Below are 20,898 nucleotides of genomic sequence, written 5' to 3' on the forward strand. Positions count from 1 at the left end.
TACTAATTACCGTATTATTATTGTTTAGTATTATTGTTATTATTACTGTTATTATTGTTGATCAAAATAATCAAAGTGTTAAGGAAAAAGAAGTTAAAGATTCCCTCAGACAATAGAGATGTTGTCTTGATGATTAATCTAATGGAAATCGATTTGAACCTGGATGTTTGTTTCTTTGTTTCTTATAACTTGAGTTTGTTGCATGATTGTCAAACCAGGCGTTAAGTATTTGCAATTGTCTTCTGTAAATCATCGGCCTGCCAATAAAAAAACCCCAAAGAAACAAAGAGAGTGAAATGAAAGCACGAAACGTTTAGAAAGCCATAAAGTGGAGCTGGAGCCGTGCTGCTTCTGATTGTCTCTTAGACGATCCCTGCTGTTCATTGTCATCAGTGTGTTCCTTCCATGCCTGCCTGCAAACCAAATCTCCCCCGAGGACACTATCACGGCTCGAGCTGAAGATCTGCAGTGAACACACACACACACACAGGACCATTATGAAAATAGTGGCTACACAAACACAAGGAGGAGTTTGAGTTTGATCAGACAGTTATACCTAAATGGTTATTTCATTTGCATTTGTTAAGGTTAACACAGGGCCTTTTAAAGTGTAAGCCACAGAGAAAAAACTAAAAATACTTCCTTAAAGGTTTTAGCCCGTGACAAAGACCTTTGATCTTATGTAAACCACGAATGAAGTCGGCCGCATTGATTTAACAAATAAGGAAAGCAGGCCAGAATGATAAATGATTTGCCATTACCAAATCTCACTGGGCGGGCCGGGCTTCAACCACTCACTCATATGACCTTCATTTAACCCAGAAAGCCTACTATTATTATTGTTGTTGTAAGTTTCTTTTTTTAAATAATTGTGTAAAGCGGGACGTATACACTTAATTTATGTGTATCACATGTGTATTAAAGTGATGAATATATGATGAATTGAATTGTTAAATGACCCAACAGTGCTATAAAGTATTTAAAATTGGCTCCACCTCAAGTAGCTACAACATAAAAAATGCTGCTTAAACATTGATGCATCAGTAACATGCATCCAATAATAGACCGATCCATACTGATAATAGGCGTAGTCATGCAATTTCACTTCAAATGTCGATTGGAGGACTTCAACGTGAGTATTTTTACACTGCAGCAGAGCTACTTATGCTGATGTAAAGGATCTGAATACAAGTTCAAGATAATCGTGTGGTAGCAAAGTTGGTGTTTACATTTTCCTTAAGACCTACTGTCTCCATCTAGTGGCGGGAGATGTGTCCGACTGCGACCGGAAGTGACGCGTGAAAACAGTAACGTGCAGCGCTCTCTGAAAGAAATGAGTGGGAAGGTCTCATTATGTCGTATTCAAATTAATAAATAAGCAAGCGTTATTTTATTTTTTTGCAGTTACTAGTGCAAGGTGGAGGTATTTGGACGGCGCTTACCTGAAGGACCTTGTTTTTGGTAAGCGCTTTTCTGTACTCGCCCCCAGCTAGTTAGCTAGCTAGCTGCTAACTAGCTAGCCTCCATTGACGTTATCGGCTACCTTGTTTAGCCACCAAGATTAGCTTTTGGCTGTTAGCAAACACGCGATGCTTCTTTAGTATCTCGAGTGCGTTTATGAATAGACTGTGTGGAGTGTGTTATAAATAACAGTTTACGTATAGGAGATAGTAAGTTAGAGCGACGTTACACATGGTTTATTTTGAAACTCGTTCAAATATTCAAATTCTGAACGCTGTGGTCTCACGTGACCGTTTTGCACTTTCTCTCGACATCATTCTGTTCACCCAGATATTTGCGTTGGGATGGCAGCCTCCTTACCTCAGAAGGCGGGTGGGATGGCAGGGATGCCCCCTCAGCAGCAGCCACACCCGCCCCCCGGTGCTGCCTCGGCCGCAGGTCAGCAGCCCCCCCAGGGAGCCCTGAGGGAGATCTCCCCAGTGTTCCTCTGTCGGATTGGACAGGAGACTGTCCAGGACATTGTCACGCGCACTATGGAGATCTTTCAGATCACAAGAGCCACACAGGTACTGGACACGCGACTGATAGCTGGCTAGAAATAATGAGTTCAATGATGTTTTAAATCCAGGAATCTGGAACTGTTTTAATGCTAAAATCAAATGCTCACATTTGACTTGTGGATCTTACAAATGTGCATTTAGTAAATAGTTAAAGTTGCTGTAGATTGATTGATTAAACAGTCTTAGATGGATTAGGGTCAGAATATTAGCATTCAGTCATCAAATCATCATTTTAAGTTTCCCTTTACAAAATAAAGTACAATAATTTCTTCTCTAAGATATCTTGCAATAGCTACTGTTAGAACACTTCAGTGTATGGTATACTGTGTGTAAAAAGTAATGAAGTACCATCTGGTCCTTACTGCCTCTTGTCAGCTGTGTGTGGATGCAGTTTTTCTAGCTGACAGGGTTCCTCTGTTGTCTGTCAGTCTGCATTTGTCCCATCCTCCTCTCTGGCGTATCTGCTTGGCATGCTTGTCAGCATCTGTCTTATTCATCCTTCCATCTCCACCTGATCTGTGTCTCTAATTATCTCTCACTGTGCGTCTCAGTGTGTCACTCACCTCCTCCAGCTTGTCCTTGTCCAATTAAAATGAGCAGAGTTTTTGCTAGTTTTTGCCCGCACTGAAAACTCTGTTTGCTATCTGAACTGAAAATGTCCACGAGACCGTTTTAACTGACGAGAAACGCGCCGTGTCTTTTGACGTAGCTTCCCAATGGTGTGACCCAGAGCCAGGCGATGTACCAGGACCGCTTTGGGAAGCTCCAGGAACACCTACGGCAGCTCGCCCTGCTGTTCAGAAAGCTCCGGCTCCTGTACGAACGCTGTGTGGAGATGACCTCTGACCTGCAGGAGGAGTCGTCGGAGGTCAGTAGGGAGCATTAGATTTGCCACTTGTTCCACTTTTCTTTCATGCATTCATAGACGGGAGGGGTAACAACCTGTCTGTATGTGTTGTGCCTCCTCAGCTTCTGCCGTACGTTGGAGAGGAGCTGGTTTCTGTCAAAGTGGAGCCCTGCAGTTCTGCTGTCAACCAGGAGAGAAAAGAGGTTCTAGAGGTGTGTTCCTGCTTTCCTTCTTTGTCACATGAATGAATTACCACGGTGCTGTTGTCACATTGCAATACAATTAGTTGTAATATATAAAATACATGCTTAAGTAATTACAGATTGGTGGCATGTGCCTCGTATTGCCAGATATTGAAGTGAGACTTTGGTCTTGGAAAATATAAAGATAATCCAAGTCCAACACTGCTGCAGATAGCGAGCAAGACAACATATTTAGCTGTTAAAAGTCCCCTCCAAATGCCTCTAGATGGCAGTGGTGAGACGGGCCGAGGGTGAAATGCAGAAGCCGTGCGTCATGTGCAGCATTAGTGAATTTAAAACCAGGGTGTTTTTGTAAACAGTGGAGCCGATATCCCAGCGGGATGAAGATTTCTGGCAGGTTTGGAAGTTGCAGAATAGTGGAAAAGTTTGCCAGGTGTTGTCATGATTGTAAGGATTGTTATTGCGAAAGAGAGAGGAGTTTTACTGATGGGTGCCATGTGTGTCTCTGGTTCTCCTGCAGAAGGTACGTCAGAAGAACCAGGAGATGAAGGTTCTGATGGATCAGATGAGGAACCTGCTGTGGGACGTCAACGCCATGCTGACGCACAGGAAATGATGTTCCCACCAGATCCACTCTCTTTTTCTAGAGAGCCGTTCCTCCACAGACGTACGGACTGCATGAACACAAAGCAGCTGAAATGAGGGGATTTTCTCTGTGATTTGGAACACGGGACCTTTCACTTCATCACTGAAACTCGCTCACAGAACTTCCGCCGTTTATTATTTTCTGTATTGGAGTTGTCGGGGGGGGGGACGGACTATTATTAAGATGGGATAATGATTTATGAGCGCTAAAAAAGGGGCAACCTGATCCACTTCAACTCCACGCATCGTTCTCTTTCTGTACAAGGCAGCTGACAGCCCAGTTTATGTTCGACAAGTGCTCCACAACTGTTATTGTGTCACTGCGTTTATTCTAATAACTCATGGACTCTTGAAATAATGAGTTGAAACCTGTATTGCCTCAGGTGAAAACGGTTTTCTTTTTGGTATACTGTATTCATGGTGTATTTTCCCCCGGGTGCCGACTTGACACCAACTCGGCAGGTCGTTCTTCCAGAAAGCACAGGCGCTGCTCTGACGACGACGACGACTGTGTTTACAATATGAACAATTGGCCTTATTAGGTTCCGTCAGTTGTAATTAATTCACATTAGCCCATTGGCAGCTATGTATCTCAGGTGCTTTGTACATAAGTGTGCGTGCGTGTGCACATGTGTGTGCACGTGCTTAATGAGATTAGCTTCCTGAGTGCTAGACAGTGCACCTGTTTACCCTGAGGGGGGTGAGACTTGCTTGCCTGTGAATATATTTTTGTAAACTCTGGGACTAAATTAGTTATTTTCTCTTTATTCTGCTCTTGCTTTGTGCAGGAAAGCTTAGCAGATAGCTAACAGTAGATCCGTGTAAATAAAGACCATGGCATCTGTCGAAGAGTTTCAGGACTTTAGTGTGAATCTTTCTTAATTCTTCAACTTGCTGTTTTGAAGCTGCTTCCAGTTGATTCTGCTCATCTGTAAACCGCTGCAGCTGCTGGTCAGAGATCTGCTGTTTGTGTGCCAACTGTTCTTTCGTCTGTCCTAGCTGGCGCTCCAGTTCCAGCATTTGTCTCCTTTTCCTCAGCCAGATTCTTCCTAAGCTCAGACACTTCCTCTCTCCGCTGATCATCAACATCAGATGACGATGCTGAAGTCTGCAATTCCTGCTTCAGGCTTTGAACTTCTTGCATCAGGGTGTGGCTGTGGGACGTTTTCTCCAGGATCTCCGTGGAGTGTTTGTCCAGTTGTGCCTGAGCAGTTTGTAGTTGGGTTAACACTTGTTCAGCGCTCTCTGTCCTGCCGGTCACCTGGACAGTCAGCTCTCTGACTTCAGCTCTGACCAGCCAGGTCACACAAACACAACTCGCTGACTGCGTGGACCCTCGGAGTCCCAATATCTTCAATCCTTAATATACAAATGGAGAAAATACTGTGACTCCTACTGGGAGAGCAGGTTGAGTCGGGTGGCGGAGAAGCTCTGGTTCTTCTTGCCCAGCTTCATCACCTTGTAAGCCTCTTCTGCACTATTCACCTGAATCCATCGCAGATCTCTGACAAAGGCGTTGCCCTTGACGTCCTGGGACAGGCGCAGTGCGGTCCTCCTCGGCGCCCCGCTGGGTACCACCTCAAGGAGGTCGTGAATGTTCTCATTGTAGATTTCACAGAAAGAAACCCAAACAGAGAACTTAGTGTGGGAGCTTCCACTGCCAGGCTGATTTTGTCCTCTGCTGCTAAGGTCGTGCCCAGCATGGAGGAGCCTTCAAGGAGAGTCCTCTGGCTGGCATTGCTCTTCTCACTCTCTTTAAATCAACTGGAAGCAGCTTCAAAACAGCAAGTTGAAGAATTAAGAAAGATTCACACTAAAGTCCTGAAACTCTTCGACGGATTCCACGGTCTTTATTTCACGGATCTACTGTTAGCTATCTGCTAAGCTTTCCTGCACAAAGCAAGAGCAGAATAGTAAAGACGTGATACATTAGTGCAGTATGTGCAGCGTGTACTCTCATCAGAATCCCAAAACGAGGCTAACTACGGCAAGAGAGGAGGGATAAATATGAGCATGAAATGCTATAACATTATACAACACAGAAATGTGGGGGCAGAACACTCTTTTTGTATGAAATAAACTTTTTTTTTTTTTTTTTACATAATGGTTGAACATGTACTTTTAAGTCCTGCTTTTAGATACAATAGCTCTGACTTTGTGGCCATTGTTTCAATTCCAACCCCGAGGGTCGATGTGGGAATGCATGATTGAGATTGTGTACAAGTACATCAAGGCGTATCCACCAACACGTAATGATACACGTTTTATACTTCTGTGTTCATCTGTCTTTACACACCGCAGCAGCTCATCGGTGTAGCGCTCCGACGCACCGAGGCATCAAAGACCACGAAAAAACACAGGGGACACGTTGTGGAGCAGCATTTTGGTTAGAGTAATTTTACTGCCAATGCAATCCGCCCCAAGGATTTCTCCATCAAACTGATTGCTGGGACAATAGAATCCCAGGATCTCGACCACTGCTTGGCCCGGCATCCATCGGACAGGGAAATGTGCAGGTCTCAGTATATATGATGTGTTTATATGAACTGGGCTCGTGGTCATTTATTAATGAGCTGTGGAAATATCAAGTAGTAGTGCGGTTAGTTGAGAGCAAAAGTCAAACAATTAGTCAACACAAATGGTTTGTAAAGATTTTTATAACTGATATCAGAATATCGTTTAAAAGCACTTGTTCCTGCTTCTCAGGTGAGACTACTGCGGTGGTTTGATGGTTCTCAGTATTTATGGACGCTTTTGCACTCACTAAATCAACGTATGCTTTCTACTTTTTCCAAGGACATGCCAGATGGTCTCATCCTACATGTTGCTGATCTGTTCAACTACTTTAGTCTTAAAATGCACCATGAGGCATTCTGGGTTCTTCATTCTGACCATATGTCTTCAAATAGCGTATGCCAAGTAAGAGGAGAAAAAAAAACCCGGAAACTTAATGCAGCGTCATGCCAGAGTTCTCATTTATAAATCTTTTTATTGGTTTTACAGTTAGCTTTTTGATGGGAAATGATCCGTTTCCATGGCAACAGTCCCTGCACAGTAACGCTGAAGGAGTGCATGGCACCAATACCAGTCCCTCCTGGCAAGAGATTGACATTTCCTTCTCATTGTCACAGCAATAGCAGACATCCCGAGTGTTCACACACCTTTCTTTCTTTTTTTTGCTGTCCATTAGAGATTGTCCTTTCTCAGTGAGAGGCCCCTAAATCTCCTTGTCTTCCCAGACTCGTGTGGGGGGGATCATTATCATTCGAAATTTCTTTCAGACTTGTAACGGCCCCTTTCCTCTTCATATTTATATGTATATAGTCCAGAACAGTCCACCAGGGTCTGTCTGACGATTGTACTTTGTCCACATCCCAGACAGTCTTCAGTGTTCCATCTTGGCCGTCCTCCACGGATTGGTCCATTAAGGCCATTAGACCAGAACCTCGATGCTTCCCAGCCACTCTGTCCATTTTCGTCCTTCACTTTTATGCTCTCTCCAGGTCTTTGTACTTCTTGCGGAGGACAGACACTTGGTCTTTGAAGAGCACGGGGTCCAGGCGAAACTGAGAGTGGACCAGGGGCATGTAGCCAAACCAGTTGGCGAAGGTGTTGACGCACTCCTGCCGCTGGTTGAAGTGCTCCGGGTTGGCCCAGGGGACACTCTTTGTACCCTGAGAGGTAGAACAAGACACCGTCATTTATCAACCAGCGCCGACCGGACATTTCAGTCAGCAGCGTCCACAGACTAATAAACACAAGCGGCTGCCTACCTGTGGACTGGGCAACTCCTTGTACTGCTTCCTTTGAGCCACTTTGATTGGCGGCAGGCGGGTCACAGCAGAGACCAGGAAGTTCATAAGGATGTCCTCGCAGTTGGAGGTGCGATCCACCAGAGTGCGCAGGGACTGGGGCAGGTAGTGGGTGAACAGGTAGTGGTAGTACCTGTGGGGGATGGGGAAAGGGTTACACGGGCATTAATAATGTAATTAAAATATAAAAAGAAGAGGATAGGATATCTGCGTTGAGTGTATTCTTTATGAGAGCAAACAGGTTACAGTACTTTGGAGATAAAGAGGACATTGGATGAGCCTTAGTCGCTAATCACTTCCAATAATTAACAGAGATCACAGGTTCAACCCCCAAAACACTAATAATGAACTCATATAAATACAGATTAGAAATTGGGGGGAAAAATAGTATACAAGCTAAATTATGGGTCAATTTGTAAAGCCTCTGTACACCCACACAGGTGTTTATTATTCTGGCTGATTAGACCTCTGCTCAGGCTGAAGGTGAGCTGGAGCTCTGATGGGAGTTCATGAGGTCACAAATCTTCATCCACCAATGAGGAGGATAGAGGTGTAACTTGTCCCGCCCCTACAGGTTCCAGTGAGCCAACGGAAGAGAAGAGGGCTAATCAGACAGGTAACTGAAAACACCTGTGTGGTTGTCCAGAGTCTCTTCTTGACGGTTCATTATGCAGAACACACTTTTCTGTTGGTTTTGCTGCAGACATTCACCACCTGAGCTACTTTTCTGGTTGACAACAAGAGAAGAATACCAACAGATAAAGGGGAAAGGACGTGCTGACACTGCTGGCTTTTCTTATGCAATAACTTAAGTTAACTTACTGTCTTATAAGATGAGTTCTGCAGTGGGCGATCTAAAATCAATACACATGTCCTCCGTTTTTGTCATATTTGGTTTTAAAAAGGTTTCTTTGCATCAATTAAAAAATAATAATATATATATATATATATATATATATATATATATATATATATATATATATATATATATATATATATATCGCAACCAAAGGATTAAGGAACATTTTCTCACCTCAATTACACATTGCCATACTCATCTTGCAGGAATATTTTGTCACACCTATCGCCGGTGTGAAAAACCTGATGTTCTGGCTCACTATTATTAGTCTCTAATCTCAATTCTAGCCTCTTGTTCTTGCACCCACAGCACAGTTAATCCCTTTAGACGAGCACATCAGCTAAACACCGAAAATAAAAATGGATCGCAGCGAGTAAAGAGACAATGTGATTTATCACCGGTGGAGGCCAGGCAGCCAGCACCTGTACGGCAGCGGTCATGGTAGCATCGACAGGAAAGGAGTAGACGCTGTGATGTATGTTGATGATATGTATCTGGGACAAGTTAACCATTCCACCGCCAGTGGGATTAGATATTAATAGTGCACAACAAACTCCACCCCTGTGGTTCGATGCATATGCTCTCCATTCCTTCAAGAGCTTTTAAAGAAGCGCTTTCTTTACAGCTTCTGATTTCGCACATTTGTCAGACCTAGCACCTGTCACCGTCTTATTTTAAATATGTTTTAATTGGGCTAAGAAACTACATATAACTTTCTGTAATTAGCAAATGATTCTGGGAAGTTGCTGTCATTTTGCTTTGGATTGTGTCATATTTAATGGGTTTTTTTTGTAAAGCAGCACTTTACCAACACAACATACAGTAAATTAGATTAGCTAGTTTGCGTGCAAAGGACTCAATTGAGGGTTCTCACGATGAGTAAGTAGGTTTTAACTGACTATTCGTTTGTATTGCGCAATGTAAGTGGTGAGTGGGCCTAAAGTGTGGGAGAGTGTATTCAAATATAGAATAAAAATGTGTTTTCATAGAAACTGTTGACAAGATGACCACTGCCTCAGAACATGGCTGGTAAAGTGCCCTGCCTGTGGAGTAATTGCATACATATTACATATTATTGTACAACAGCTCACATCACTCCGCCATCGCACGCATCTACTTCAGGCTTTTGGAATTGATCAAACTGTTTGAAGTAATTCACCCTCTCCTTTTCTTTTTCCTCATGCTCAACCATACATATAATTATCCTCCTTGATTCTGTTTCTGTTTGATTGTCCCCTTTTGCTTTTCATGTTGAGATTCATATCATTATCTCTGCTGCTGCGGTTCATAAAGGTGTCCCTTGTTTTTCGTTGTTGATCTTTGAAAGACAATCTTTTTTTATCTTAGCTGCATAACCAATGTGCACGGTATAAGCCCGTACATATGTTATAATAGAATAATGGAAATGTATCCGAGGAAAAGCATATGTAGCTCTAAATGGTACCTTCCGTTTCTAGCGGAAATATCTCAACTACTATTGGATGGATTGCTCTAAAATATTACCCAGACATGCATGGTTCCCAGAGGATGAACCCTAATGACATTGGTGATCCCCTGACTTTTGCTCAAGCGCCACTGTGAGGTTGACGTGTGACAAGCTTTAAATAGCACTAAATAGTCTGCTACAGTCTGTTGGTGTACCTGTGGTAGAAAGCAGCTCCAGTGAGGACGATGGAGTAGTCGTTGGTCCATTTAGAGGTGTAGCCCCAGGCGCGCTTCAGGGGATCCCAGAAGTGGCTCCTGGGAGGGTAGCCCACGATCCGATCGGGGAAGCTCCGCCACACCAAGAAGGCGAAGTTCACCTACAAGTACAGACATAGAGCGCTTATTTATTGTTGCTACTTTTTACAGGAATATTGATTTTTGTACGTGTGCAGTTCTGCCGTGTTTATTGCTAACACGTGTACACACACACCTCGCTGGTCAGCAGAACCGTATCCTCGTCCAAGCTCAGCACTGCTTCTGTCTCTATGGCAACATGAGGTAGGAACCGACTGGTGGTCTGAGAGGAGAAATATGGGAGTAAGTCGAGGTTCTGGTACTGTAGGCTCCACGTTGTCTGGCCAGTGCTTAGAGACTTTATGGGAATGAGTGAGAGATGATCACGTTACAGTAAATCATGTTGAGTGACAGACGAGTGAATCACTATAGATTTTTCCTTGGGAGTAAAAACAGAGAGACCGACAGAAGAAAGGGAGACGGAAGAAATGTCGAGGATGAGTGACATCTATGAAACTGAACGCCGCACGGATCGGCGGACATGTCGGATATACATGATAGTAAAAAGGACAGAGAAAAATAGAAAAGAAGGACCAGAGAAATGGAGCAGCAGAGATAGAGAATGAAAAGAAAGAGATACATAAACAGGCCGAGCGACTGACGGTTTGTCACGCTGTCACTCAGCCGGCTTCAGTGTGAGTTGCGAGTGGCCTTGGCTCTCACCTTCCTCCTGCCGTCTGTCACGGTGAGGGGGACGGGCATGGGAGGCCATTTGCTCCGACCGGGCGGCGGCTTCTCGCTGTTCCAGAGAATGATGATCTGGACGAGGAAGGGGAAAATCATTTTACATAACATAACACAGATGCAGAAATAGCAGCTGAGGAAATAATGCTTCCTTCTTTTCTTTTATCTGTGGCTACATTTGAGTTCATTCTTTACCTGGGAGCAGTATTTTGACTTGGAGACCACCTGAAGCAGCTTCATGATTGGCTGGGACTGGGAGACCAATGGGGAAACAGCATGGATGACCGCAGTGAACTCCTGACCTGGACTGACCCCTGAGCAAGGTAACACAAAGACAATATAAGGGTAGGAGAGAGTTGTGTTACATGTGAATGTATACATATACATGAAACATATAAAAGTGTATCTGTATCAGTGCATCAAGGATCATCAGATCAACTTAAAGCTGCTATATGTCAGAGAGGGAGGTCCACAGCTTGGGGAAATAAATATTTGTATTTGATTATGATTTGCTGTTGAGTGTTGATTGCTCGACTCTACCTCCACAGCTCTGACATAAGAGCCTCATCAACACATCCTCAATGTGCAATCAAGATCTGCATGTTGTGCAGACTCATTTAAATAAAGAGTGTGTTTACCTAATCCCAGGTAATAGAAAGGGAAGTGCGTGAGGTGAGTGGAGTACTCCGGTAGGACCAGCAGACCTCCTGGCAGGGAGTTCCACATGTACTTGTTCCTCGATATGTGAGAGAACACACGGTCCTTAATGATCTGTGGAGGAGAAAAGAAAAAAAACAGGATGAGGGTTGCAATGTGAGGCGCAGAGAGAACACATAAGTGGCTGCTGTGCTCATCTAGTATAAGCCTGCACCACATTATTTTTTTACCCCCTCTAAGCCGCTGGATGAGAGTCTCCGCATCTCAAGTAAACTCAACTGCAATTCCAGACCTGACACACTTGTGTTTGCATATTCCAGCAATGCTGAAGGATGTATTTCCCATTGTACACCAACAGGAGGTGTCCACACAGCATCCGCTCTGCAGCCCTCTGCCTCACTGACCTCAGGCTGACTGCACAGCTGTCTCCCATGGGGGAGAGGTTCCCCTCTGCATGCTGTATGTATATAAGCAGCTTATCACCAACCTCCAGAGCCTCTCCTTTATTATCTCTAGCATAAATCCCCCACAGCAAATGCATCAGGGGCTGCCAGACCTGCCTTTGCAAACATCAGAGTGCAAAGCCTACCACTCACAGCGTGATTTTCTTCAGATTTCAGAGGGGTTAATTCTGTTGTTTCCTCACGGTTTTTTTCATGCGCTAAAATTGACACCGGTAGTAGTAGTGTGGGCGAAAGATATGAGGGCCCTGTTATTTCTTTTCAAGTGTCGTCTAACCCTTGGGCTAACCTTCAAATGACATTCTCTTTGCTGGAGCAACTACCCCTTTTTGAAGTGCATTTCTTCTCCGCTTGTTCAAAGGCAGCGGGGTAAAACAAAAGACGGACAGAGAAAGATGCATGTTTGAGCAAGACTGGAAAGCCAGAGCTGTGAAGTTCCCCGACTCTTTCAAAGATGAAACTTTTTCTGACCTGCAGTGATTTCTCACAGTCTGATAATAGCAAGCAGTGAGGTAGAAACTGGCAGGTTGAGACGGATATAACGTAATGATATACCATTTCTATATATTAGGGGATTTCTCTGGGACTTCAGGCGGATCGCATGTGGCCTGCTTTGAAAAGTTCCCGCAGTACAACACAGAGCCGAGTTCGTAAAAAGAGTAGAAACGAGGAGCATGGGCCCAACCCCATAATCATAATGTTAGAAGGGTGGTTTGATTCAAATGCGAAAGGCCTTTTCTGAAAGAGGGCTGATGATGATAGCACACAGGCAGCAGACCGCAGAGAGGTGGCAACTACAGCATGGCGGAAAACCGCTGTTTACAGCGGAGGCTTCTTTTGGGAGATGTTTTCACTGCACATTCCTCGACACAATTGTATGGTAGCAGAAACGACGAGTCCTGAGAGTTATACATTATGTCAATTAGTCAATACTCGGCAGCCAAAAGCAACATTATCCCAAATGGATTTGTGGGCGATGGACAGACGTCTTAGTGGTGGCATGAGGGGACAAAGTTGTACTGACTTATATTACTGGAGTTTACGACCAGCATTCAAAACCGCTAGATCGTGAAGATTGTTGCTTCGACGGGCAGATTTGTGACGAATAGTAAACCTTCGTCTGCCACAGGTTTGTTGGCTCTTCTGTAATTTCAGTCACCAAATGGGAGATATCGTAGCTGTCGGAAAGTCCTGATGTCTCCAATTTGGAATTGCATAGGAGGCACATTTTCTTTTCTGACTTGGTTGCTCATACGCCTTTTTAGTAAACTGTGCAAAATGCTTGTTCTGTTTAGTACCGAATGGGGTTGTCCCCATGTTCCCATGGTGCTATGTTCTTGATACAACATTGAAAGAGATTGGTGAGGGCTATATTTGCAAAACAAACTGCAAACAAATGAAGGGAGATGGAAGTTTTCAAATGCATTTTGAATGGTAAATGTTCCGCCACTGTGGAGGTATCGATGCTCCTGCCCGCAATTTCGAGGTTGTAGGTTTCAAGGAGTATGACGTTGGTTAAAAAAAAGCCAGGGGCGAGTAGAGTAGAGCCACACATTTGACAAAGACTTTCTTTCACGAAGCTTTCTGTGACGGAGGTCTTTGTGCTGCTGAGGCTGAGGCTCACCTCCAGTGTGGTGAGGACTATCTTGTCCACAGAGGACAAGTAGGCTTCCCACAGCATCTGGGTCCTCTGTCTGAGGGCCAGGACTCTCTCATTCCCGACTGCTCTCACGGTGGATGGCACCTGTGAACAAAAGGTTAGACGAGTAAAACATCAAGACAGTGGGGGGAAAAAAAGACATTAAAAAAGAAGAAAAGAGAAAAATTGCCAAAGAGTTTTACTTTGAGAGTCGCGTCTCTTAATAGACTAGAAAAGAGAAAAAATGGCAATTAAGTGATCAAAACTGTGCAAACCGCATCGGGTGGTTGTTTAATCTGAGCCCCTTTTTAAAAACCCACATTTGACACGGAGCTGATTTGGGGATCTGTTGTTCAGATAATTAACCTTTCGCAGTGAGGACCACATTCGTGGTTTTCAAGTGAATCACCAAAATTGATTTAATCACGTCGAGAGTTAAGCTCAGCGGCTCAATCAAAGTGGAAGAAAGCCATGTTTGAACTGAGAAAAGTGGGAGCGATTGACTCCTTTAAAGCCCTTTGACTTCACAGCTAACACACTTTCTAATGAGCACCAGTTAAAGAAGTTGGGAGATTGTTTCTTTAAATCTTTGTTATTTCAACCTCTCTGTCTCTCTTCCCATACCTCCCTTCCGCTGCATGGCACTACCTTGCTCCCACCTTTCCCTTTCTTTCCAGCAAAGAACATCTGAGGAACGGCTTCATTATAGCGCCGGCCTCAGTTTGTCTGAAGTGTCTGCACTCACTCAGCCTCTCCTGCAGAAAAAACCTCACACCACTTAACCTCAGATCATAGACGCCGGGAATATTTGTGTGCGTATTACAGAGTTTTTTTTTTTGCAGATGTGCAAAAATGCCACTGATGAGGTCAGCGCATTCGGCCCACCTCTGCCCAAATTGGAAAATGTCTCCCCTGCTCTGAGCTCTCAGGGGCTTGTTTCTGTTCATTAGCTGAATGCCAATTCATGCCCTCTACTGGGCGAAATCAATGCTGAGGAGACGCGATGCACTTTGAGATAAAGGTTGTAACCGAGAGTGAGCCGGCTTTGCTTGCTCATTGTGTTTGTTTGTGTCGATGTGTGTGTGAGTGAGAAGAGACACAGAACGCAGAGGTTGTGCGAGTGCTTTTGAACTGAAGCTGGATTAACGCCTCTGTGGGTGTTTAATCTCAAAGGGCTCCGACCTGTAACTGCTCCGCTTGATAGAGGTGATGGAGCGCCGCAGAGATGAAGACTCAGTGCTATCTCTTAGTCTATTCTTGTGGTTTACTCTCCATTTTCTAAGACAAATCGCCGTCCACCAAACCAACAGCTAGAAGAAACTTCAACCGTCGGGATTTTAACAAAGTTGAACGTTTACTTCGTGATTTATTTTGTCTCCCTATTACTTTTTTTGTAGCCCTGCATGGTGAATGTTTCCCACTGACTATGTGTAGCATTAACCAACATTTGAACCTCTATATGCACTGATTTATGAAGGAAAACATTGACCTGCAGAAAACAACTGTGACCACATCGACTCTACACGTAGCAAGCGCACCGACTGAGCAGGCTCTGTGTCTACTAATGATGCGTTCAAGCGTTGTATTGTGTGTAGGTCATCTGAGTTTAGGCAGTCCTCAGAACTGTATTACTGTAGTTACGTGTAAAAAAAAAACAATAGACGTGAAGGGAAAAATATGCTTCAGGTCACGGTTTAACACGTTTGGTGAGTGACTAATGCGCCGAGACAGATGACTGAAAAACACGGTTGAAACTTGATTATTGATTCTTTGAATTTACTCTTGTGCACGGTCAGCAACTCATTTGCATTTTATGTCAATAACTTGCAGCATCTTCTGAGGTTTGCTCAACACAAGAAAAAAACTGCAAAAAAGTCCTTAATGTTGAGCCTTACCTAAAGATGGCTCTGTACCAACACATGCCGATGATTGGTCTTTCCTTTTTTGTTGTTTTTAAAGTGTAGTAACGGCCCACTAGCATGCTGGGGCCATCGGACACCCTAAAGGTGAACCCAGCCATCAGGATGTCCGTGTTAGTGTGCACCTGTCTGTGTGTTACCTGTAGCAGTAAACGCTCATCTCCCTCAATGACCGCCTGGTTCCACTGTATGACATCGGAGAACGGCAGCTCCCAACCGTTACTCAGCAGCACTGGGATACACGCCGCCTGGAGACAAGCACATAAGGATTTAGCGAGTCTTTGACACTGATAACACACTGAAAAAGTCCATGTATATATATATATATATATATATATATATATATCCCTTTTAATTGTGATCAGCTGCAGTTTGACTGGGTTTCTCCCTTGCTTCCAGCTCTTCTTTGGCAGTAAACAACATAACATGACAAACTACAGCTGCATGAATATAAAGTAATCCGTATGAGTTCAGCCACAGCTGCTTGGCACTGCAGGCTGAGCAGACAATACGATCAATACACTTGTGTGTAAATGTATGTGCAGCTGAATGTGTGTGTGTGTGTGTGGGTGTGTGTGCGCGCGTGTGCGTGCAAGACCCCGATAGGGTGGGTGGAATGAGTAATAATTCTTATCTCTCCTTTCCCAGGAAGCCCCAGAGGTTTGTTAAAGACTGTCACTCATACACATGCAAACACACAGATGTGGCTGACAGGGCTGACTTTGTGTACTAATTAGGTACAACCTCTGAGGGGACACATGCAGGGAAGTAGCAACACTGATAGGAGGAAAGAGAGGGATAGGAGGAGAATACGAAGGAACCAGTTGATACGTGGAGGCATCATGCTTTATTAAAGCAGATTTTTGATGTTGCCTTATCCGCTCCCTCTCTGACAGGTTTTTGATGTTGTTCCACTTTTCTTTTTTTTTGCTTTCCGAGCCTTCCTTTGGTCTCCCCCCTTCTCACTCTAGGTTTCTCTCTCTGACCCCCCCCCCCCCCCCCATTTCTCTCATCCCATCCTGCTCTCTTCCTCTGTATATGTGGTCAGGAGTGTTGATAGGTCTGGGTGTTATTTTGCACCCCCTAACACACTTTTTCTAATTAAACCACCAGAGAAAAGCAGCAGCAGCCAAAATTGGTGGAGATCAAACGCTCTCTCTGGCCCACCGGGGGCTTCCACGCTACTGCATTTCATCCGAGAATAAACCTGCTGAAGGACACTCGAACAAATAGGAGCACTTGTATGTGTGTGTATGTGTCAGAATGAGCCGCGGGTTAAAACCAGGTCACGCGAAGACTCCCAGAGTGTTAATCCAAGGCCTCAAAATTTGAAATGCAGCCTGAGGCTCGCCTGAGTATTACCCCCCCAAGAGATGAAGCACTCTGAGGGTGAGTTTCAAACATCTCAAGCCCTCCCTGCCTGGAGGTAGGCTAACATGAAAGCCTGTGTGCTGTGTAGTTGTTTTTGGTTTGTTTGCATTGGGAAATAGAGAAGGGGGAGGGTTTAAGTAAATGTGTGTGTGTGCATTGGAAAGATGGCAGCAAGTTTCCTACCACACTGGTATTGGTAATTGCCAGTTCTTTTGTGGGCTTGGCTGGCACCAAAATGAAAAAAGAAAAGAAAAATGCACGCAACTGAAAAATCTTAAAAAGAGAGAGATGTAAAAGAGAGAGGCCAGCAGGGAGGAAAAGACTAAGAGAACGAGAGGACGAATGAAGAGGACAAGAGGAGAAAGGGACCATGACTGCTGCCAAGTGGGTTGTGTGTGTGGATTTGTCCATTCAGCAGACATCAGCGGTGGGGCAGCACGCACGCACGCACATACACACACACACACACACACCCCAGAGAGCAGTGTTCGGCGATTCTAAAAACAGCCACTACTGCTTCCTGCACCGGTGCGAGACCGTCGACTTGGGTGGCAGAGAGAGGACGACAACAGACGGACTGGTTTGAACTGCTCTCTCACTCCGCTGCCTCTGCGGTTTCTTCATTGTTTGTGTACACATTTCACTGATGGACATAAATGATAGTGTATGTGTGCGCGTGTGTTTGTTAATGGACCCATTTTAGTTTAAAAGGCCTCGCCAATAGCAAATAAAGCCTTTATGGTTGGATCGGCACTCAACACAACACAATGGTCCGGGGGAAAACACTTGCAGATGTGACCATTAAGGTGTCAGTAACCAAAAGACTACATAAACCACGGCCCTGGAACGTAAACATTCTGCACCGCGGTGCATTTCCTTGTTGACCGAACGGTATATGAGCTGGAGCTCAGTGAAGCAGAGCCGTTTCCTGGAAAAGTGTAATTTGGACACTCTCAACAGCGTTATCCGGAGGGGAAATGCTGCAGCTTATGTTGTTCTGATGATTGCTGTGTTGGCATGTAGAGATTTCCGTCGTTTGTTTATGTGGGCGTCAGAGAAACTGGGGAGTCGTAGGGCACTCAGGCAGGATGAAGAACACTTCTTGAGAGTTACTCGTCAGAGTTATGTGTAAGTGAGTGATTTATACTCGTTAACATACAGTGTTAGATTATATCAGTGGTTGTGTGCAGTCAGGCTTCGTGCAACTTAAAGCCCCTGAAAACTTGGTTTTGCGCGATGGCATTAAATATAGACAAATACACCGACAGTGAGAGCAGAGGGGTTCAGGTTGATCACAGTAAGAAGCTGAGGAAAATGTTTTAATGCAGAGCATGATCACATGGTTGACTTCTAAACTGACTGTGTATCACATTGAATAATATAGATGTTACCTGTAGAGACTCCAGGAAGCGAAAGGAGCCCAGGCGTCGACCTCGAGGCACCAAGCAGAAGGTGGAGTTGTGGAGGAGCTCCTGGTAGTCAAACCTTAAAAAAAAAAGAAAGAAGAGAGGAACAATTATAATACACGGATCTGTAGATCATATTTCATTTTATTTTCGCAGCATTAAAAGCAGGTATGGGGTCAAAGTTTAAGATGCATCTTTCAAGCTCTACTGAAGACTCCAACAATTGGTTCAATAGCAGCCATGCGTCTGTATAACTGCATGAAAACATGTGTTGGAAACAGAATAAACCTGATTTGACTTTAAATATGTAGTTATCTCTCTGAATATGCTCTGTATGTGTTGAGATAGAAGCCAGGATGTTTGACATTCTTAGCCTCTGCTTGGCCTACACTGTGGGTTGAAACACAAACAAACGTTTTCTGGGAAAATGGAAACACATTCATTTCTTTTTAAAATGATTTATTGTCAGATGGTGTGCCTGAACCCAGTTAAATACGAAATGAAAGTTAAAAAAAGAAGTGATTATAGGAATGAAAAAATAATAAATAAAAATGGACCAATGTCCACTGATATGTCAATGATGAGTACATTGATGTGTGGACGATGGCAACAGGAAAGCACCAACCCCTAACTACTTAAATAAATAAATGACAGCAAACGTATCTAATAAACAGGCTGCCGGTGTGGTGACACGCGCCTCTAAATGATATTTAACATATGTCACACAAAAAATAAACCAGGACTTGTGTGGCTTTGCATTTCTGATATTTAGTTATAATGGCTCAGATTATGAGCAGCAACGAATCAAATAAAGTCCCCACTCTGCTGACATGTTGGCACCACTACAGATAGCTACAGAACGGTGGAAAATATATCCATCACTGAGCTCATAAGTAAATATGCCCTAATCTCTGTTCGCTATTGATTTGTGTGGCAGACGAGAAGGCCTGAACTGGTGCCACTACTCCCACTGACGGATGCCACATGTCACCCGGGCGAGCTCCGCCACTCCGTGCTCATATTTCAAACCGGCGCTGTGAAAAAGAAGCCCAATGGAAACCTCTGCATCAATGCTCGCCTTCATCCGCTGAGTGGAACAGCAACGGACGGGTGGCGCAACGGCCTCCTGGTAAAGAGCTGCGCAGTGGAGTAAACAGATGGGGAAACAAACAGGCTCTTATGGGAGAGCTCAGTCTGCTCCTCCTCATCTCATTACTACCCCCCCCCCCCACACTTCCTTTAGGCCCTGCTCCCATCCCGCTCCCTCCTCGTCTTCTGCATCTAGCTCTCTGCTTGTTTATTTGCAGAAGGGACGTCAGTGTAAAATATGCCAGCCATTAATCTTCTCACTCGCTTTGGTTTTGTTTCGTGAACCCTCCGTGAGTGACGAGATGCAGGCCTCCTTTTTTTTTTTTGGCTCCCTGGATGAGAAAATTGGAGATTTCATTGCTGATGTTGGCATCAATTAACACGGATACACTCAGTCCTGGACTTCAAGAGCTGAATGGCTGTCGCTGTGTATTCAATATGAACGTGTCAAAACATGGGAAGCGGACACGCACATGCATACACAAACATAAGCATCGGTTTACTGAAAGGCAGCCTTGTTTGGCGTTTGCTACGCTTCTGCACTGATGTTCCTCCACCTGTTGATAGAGCCTTGCCATGGCCACTGGTGCACCATGCGCATGTGTGCGTGGGCGTGCGATGGATCCGTTTGCATCCGCAGCAGTATAAACCGGAGCGTTGATGTACATTTGAAACGATTCACGAAGCCAAAATACCAGTCATGACGGTTTAAGAGATTTACACAATGTATTTCTGAGGGATTTTTTGTGTATAAAGCTTGTTCTGAGCTTGGGATTTAGGTAAACATATTCATTTAGCTATGCATGAGTAAATGGATTGGTAGATTGCATCTCTCAGGATACAATCTACTACACAAAATATAGTATTCATACATCTGGAGCAAGGGAGTAAATAACAGTGTGTGTTACATTCAAAAGCAAGCATTCAAAGCATTTCATCTCCTGGAGTAACTATATTTAGTTTGGCATGTTGGCGTAAGAATTCATTCATATTGTAATGGTTGTGTGTGCGTTGGAGGGGATAAATTCACAAGAAAGAAATTTAAAAAATGTATAAGAAAAAAATGGAATATTCTCTGACATTATGAAGTCAAATTCTCTGAAATCAAATCGCTCATGTAGAAGAAATAAAAAATGTCAAGGAACCACATTGCGGTAACACAGATTGCACATTTTTTATAATTAGTATGTATTTATGTATTAAACAACGTATATATGTATCTTTTTCTCACAGATTTAGCACTTTAATATTACAGAATATGCAGCCTGATATATAAGTACTAAGTATAATCAGTTTATTCCTGTAAACCTACTCCGTAATTATTACCGTTTGACCTACATGGGTCCTAATATGCAGTCGCTGTGTTGTGTGCTTCTGTGTGTATGTGAATGTACTTTCTAATGTGAGACAGTGGGACCTCTTGCATGTCGCAAACGCAGTGAGACTGAGCTGGTTGTTCTGACCCACTTCTCTCTCTCCCTCTGCTCCTGTCGTCTGTGTGAGTCC

The 20,898-nt window shown here is 44.1% G+C and overlaps 2 protein-coding genes across 3 annotated transcripts in view; one reads left to right on the forward strand and one right to left on the reverse strand.

The window, feature by feature from the left end:
* Positions 1-1,326: 1,326 nt before the first annotated feature.
* LOC306708793 (mediator of RNA polymerase II transcription subunit 30) lies at positions 1,327-5,827 on the forward strand. Its single transcript, XM_079176729.1, has 5 exons — positions 1,327-1,461; positions 1,792-2,027; positions 2,731-2,889; positions 2,991-3,080; positions 3,592-5,827. The coding sequence occupies exons 2-5, from the start codon at positions 1,806-1,808 to the stop codon at positions 3,685-3,687; spliced, it is 567 nt and encodes a 188-aa protein (XP_079032855.1). The 5' UTR covers positions 1,327-1,461; positions 1,792-1,805; the 3' UTR covers positions 3,688-5,827.
* An 888-nt stretch (positions 5,828-6,715) lies between these two features.
* The window catches only part of ext1c (exostoses (multiple) 1c), a 70,688-nt gene continuing 56,505 nt past the window's right edge, over positions 6,716-20,898 (reverse strand). For both annotated transcript variants that reach the window (XM_079176720.1, XM_079176721.1), the window contains exons 3-12: positions 18,289-18,382; positions 15,667-15,774; positions 13,593-13,712; positions 11,489-11,621; positions 11,046-11,164; positions 10,830-10,925; positions 10,303-10,389; positions 10,029-10,189; positions 7,490-7,661; positions 6,716-7,390 (exon numbers count right to left, since the gene is read on the reverse strand). In XM_079176720.1, coding sequence (XP_079032846.1) covers positions 7,205-7,390; positions 7,490-7,661; positions 10,029-10,189; positions 10,303-10,389; positions 10,830-10,925; positions 11,046-11,164; positions 11,489-11,621; positions 13,593-13,712; positions 15,667-15,774; positions 18,289-18,382 — 1,276 coding nt within the window. In that variant the 3' untranslated portion in view covers positions 6,716-7,204. The remainder of the gene's footprint in view (positions 7,391-7,489; positions 7,662-10,028; positions 10,190-10,302; positions 10,390-10,829; positions 10,926-11,045; positions 11,165-11,488; positions 11,622-13,592; positions 13,713-15,666; positions 15,775-18,288; positions 18,383-20,898) is intronic.

The sequence above is a fragment of the Pholis gunnellus genome (assembly GCF_910591455.1).
Source record: "Pholis gunnellus genome assembly, chromosome: 16".
Classification (NCBI taxonomy): domain Eukaryota; kingdom Metazoa; phylum Chordata; class Actinopteri; order Perciformes; family Pholidae; genus Pholis; species Pholis gunnellus.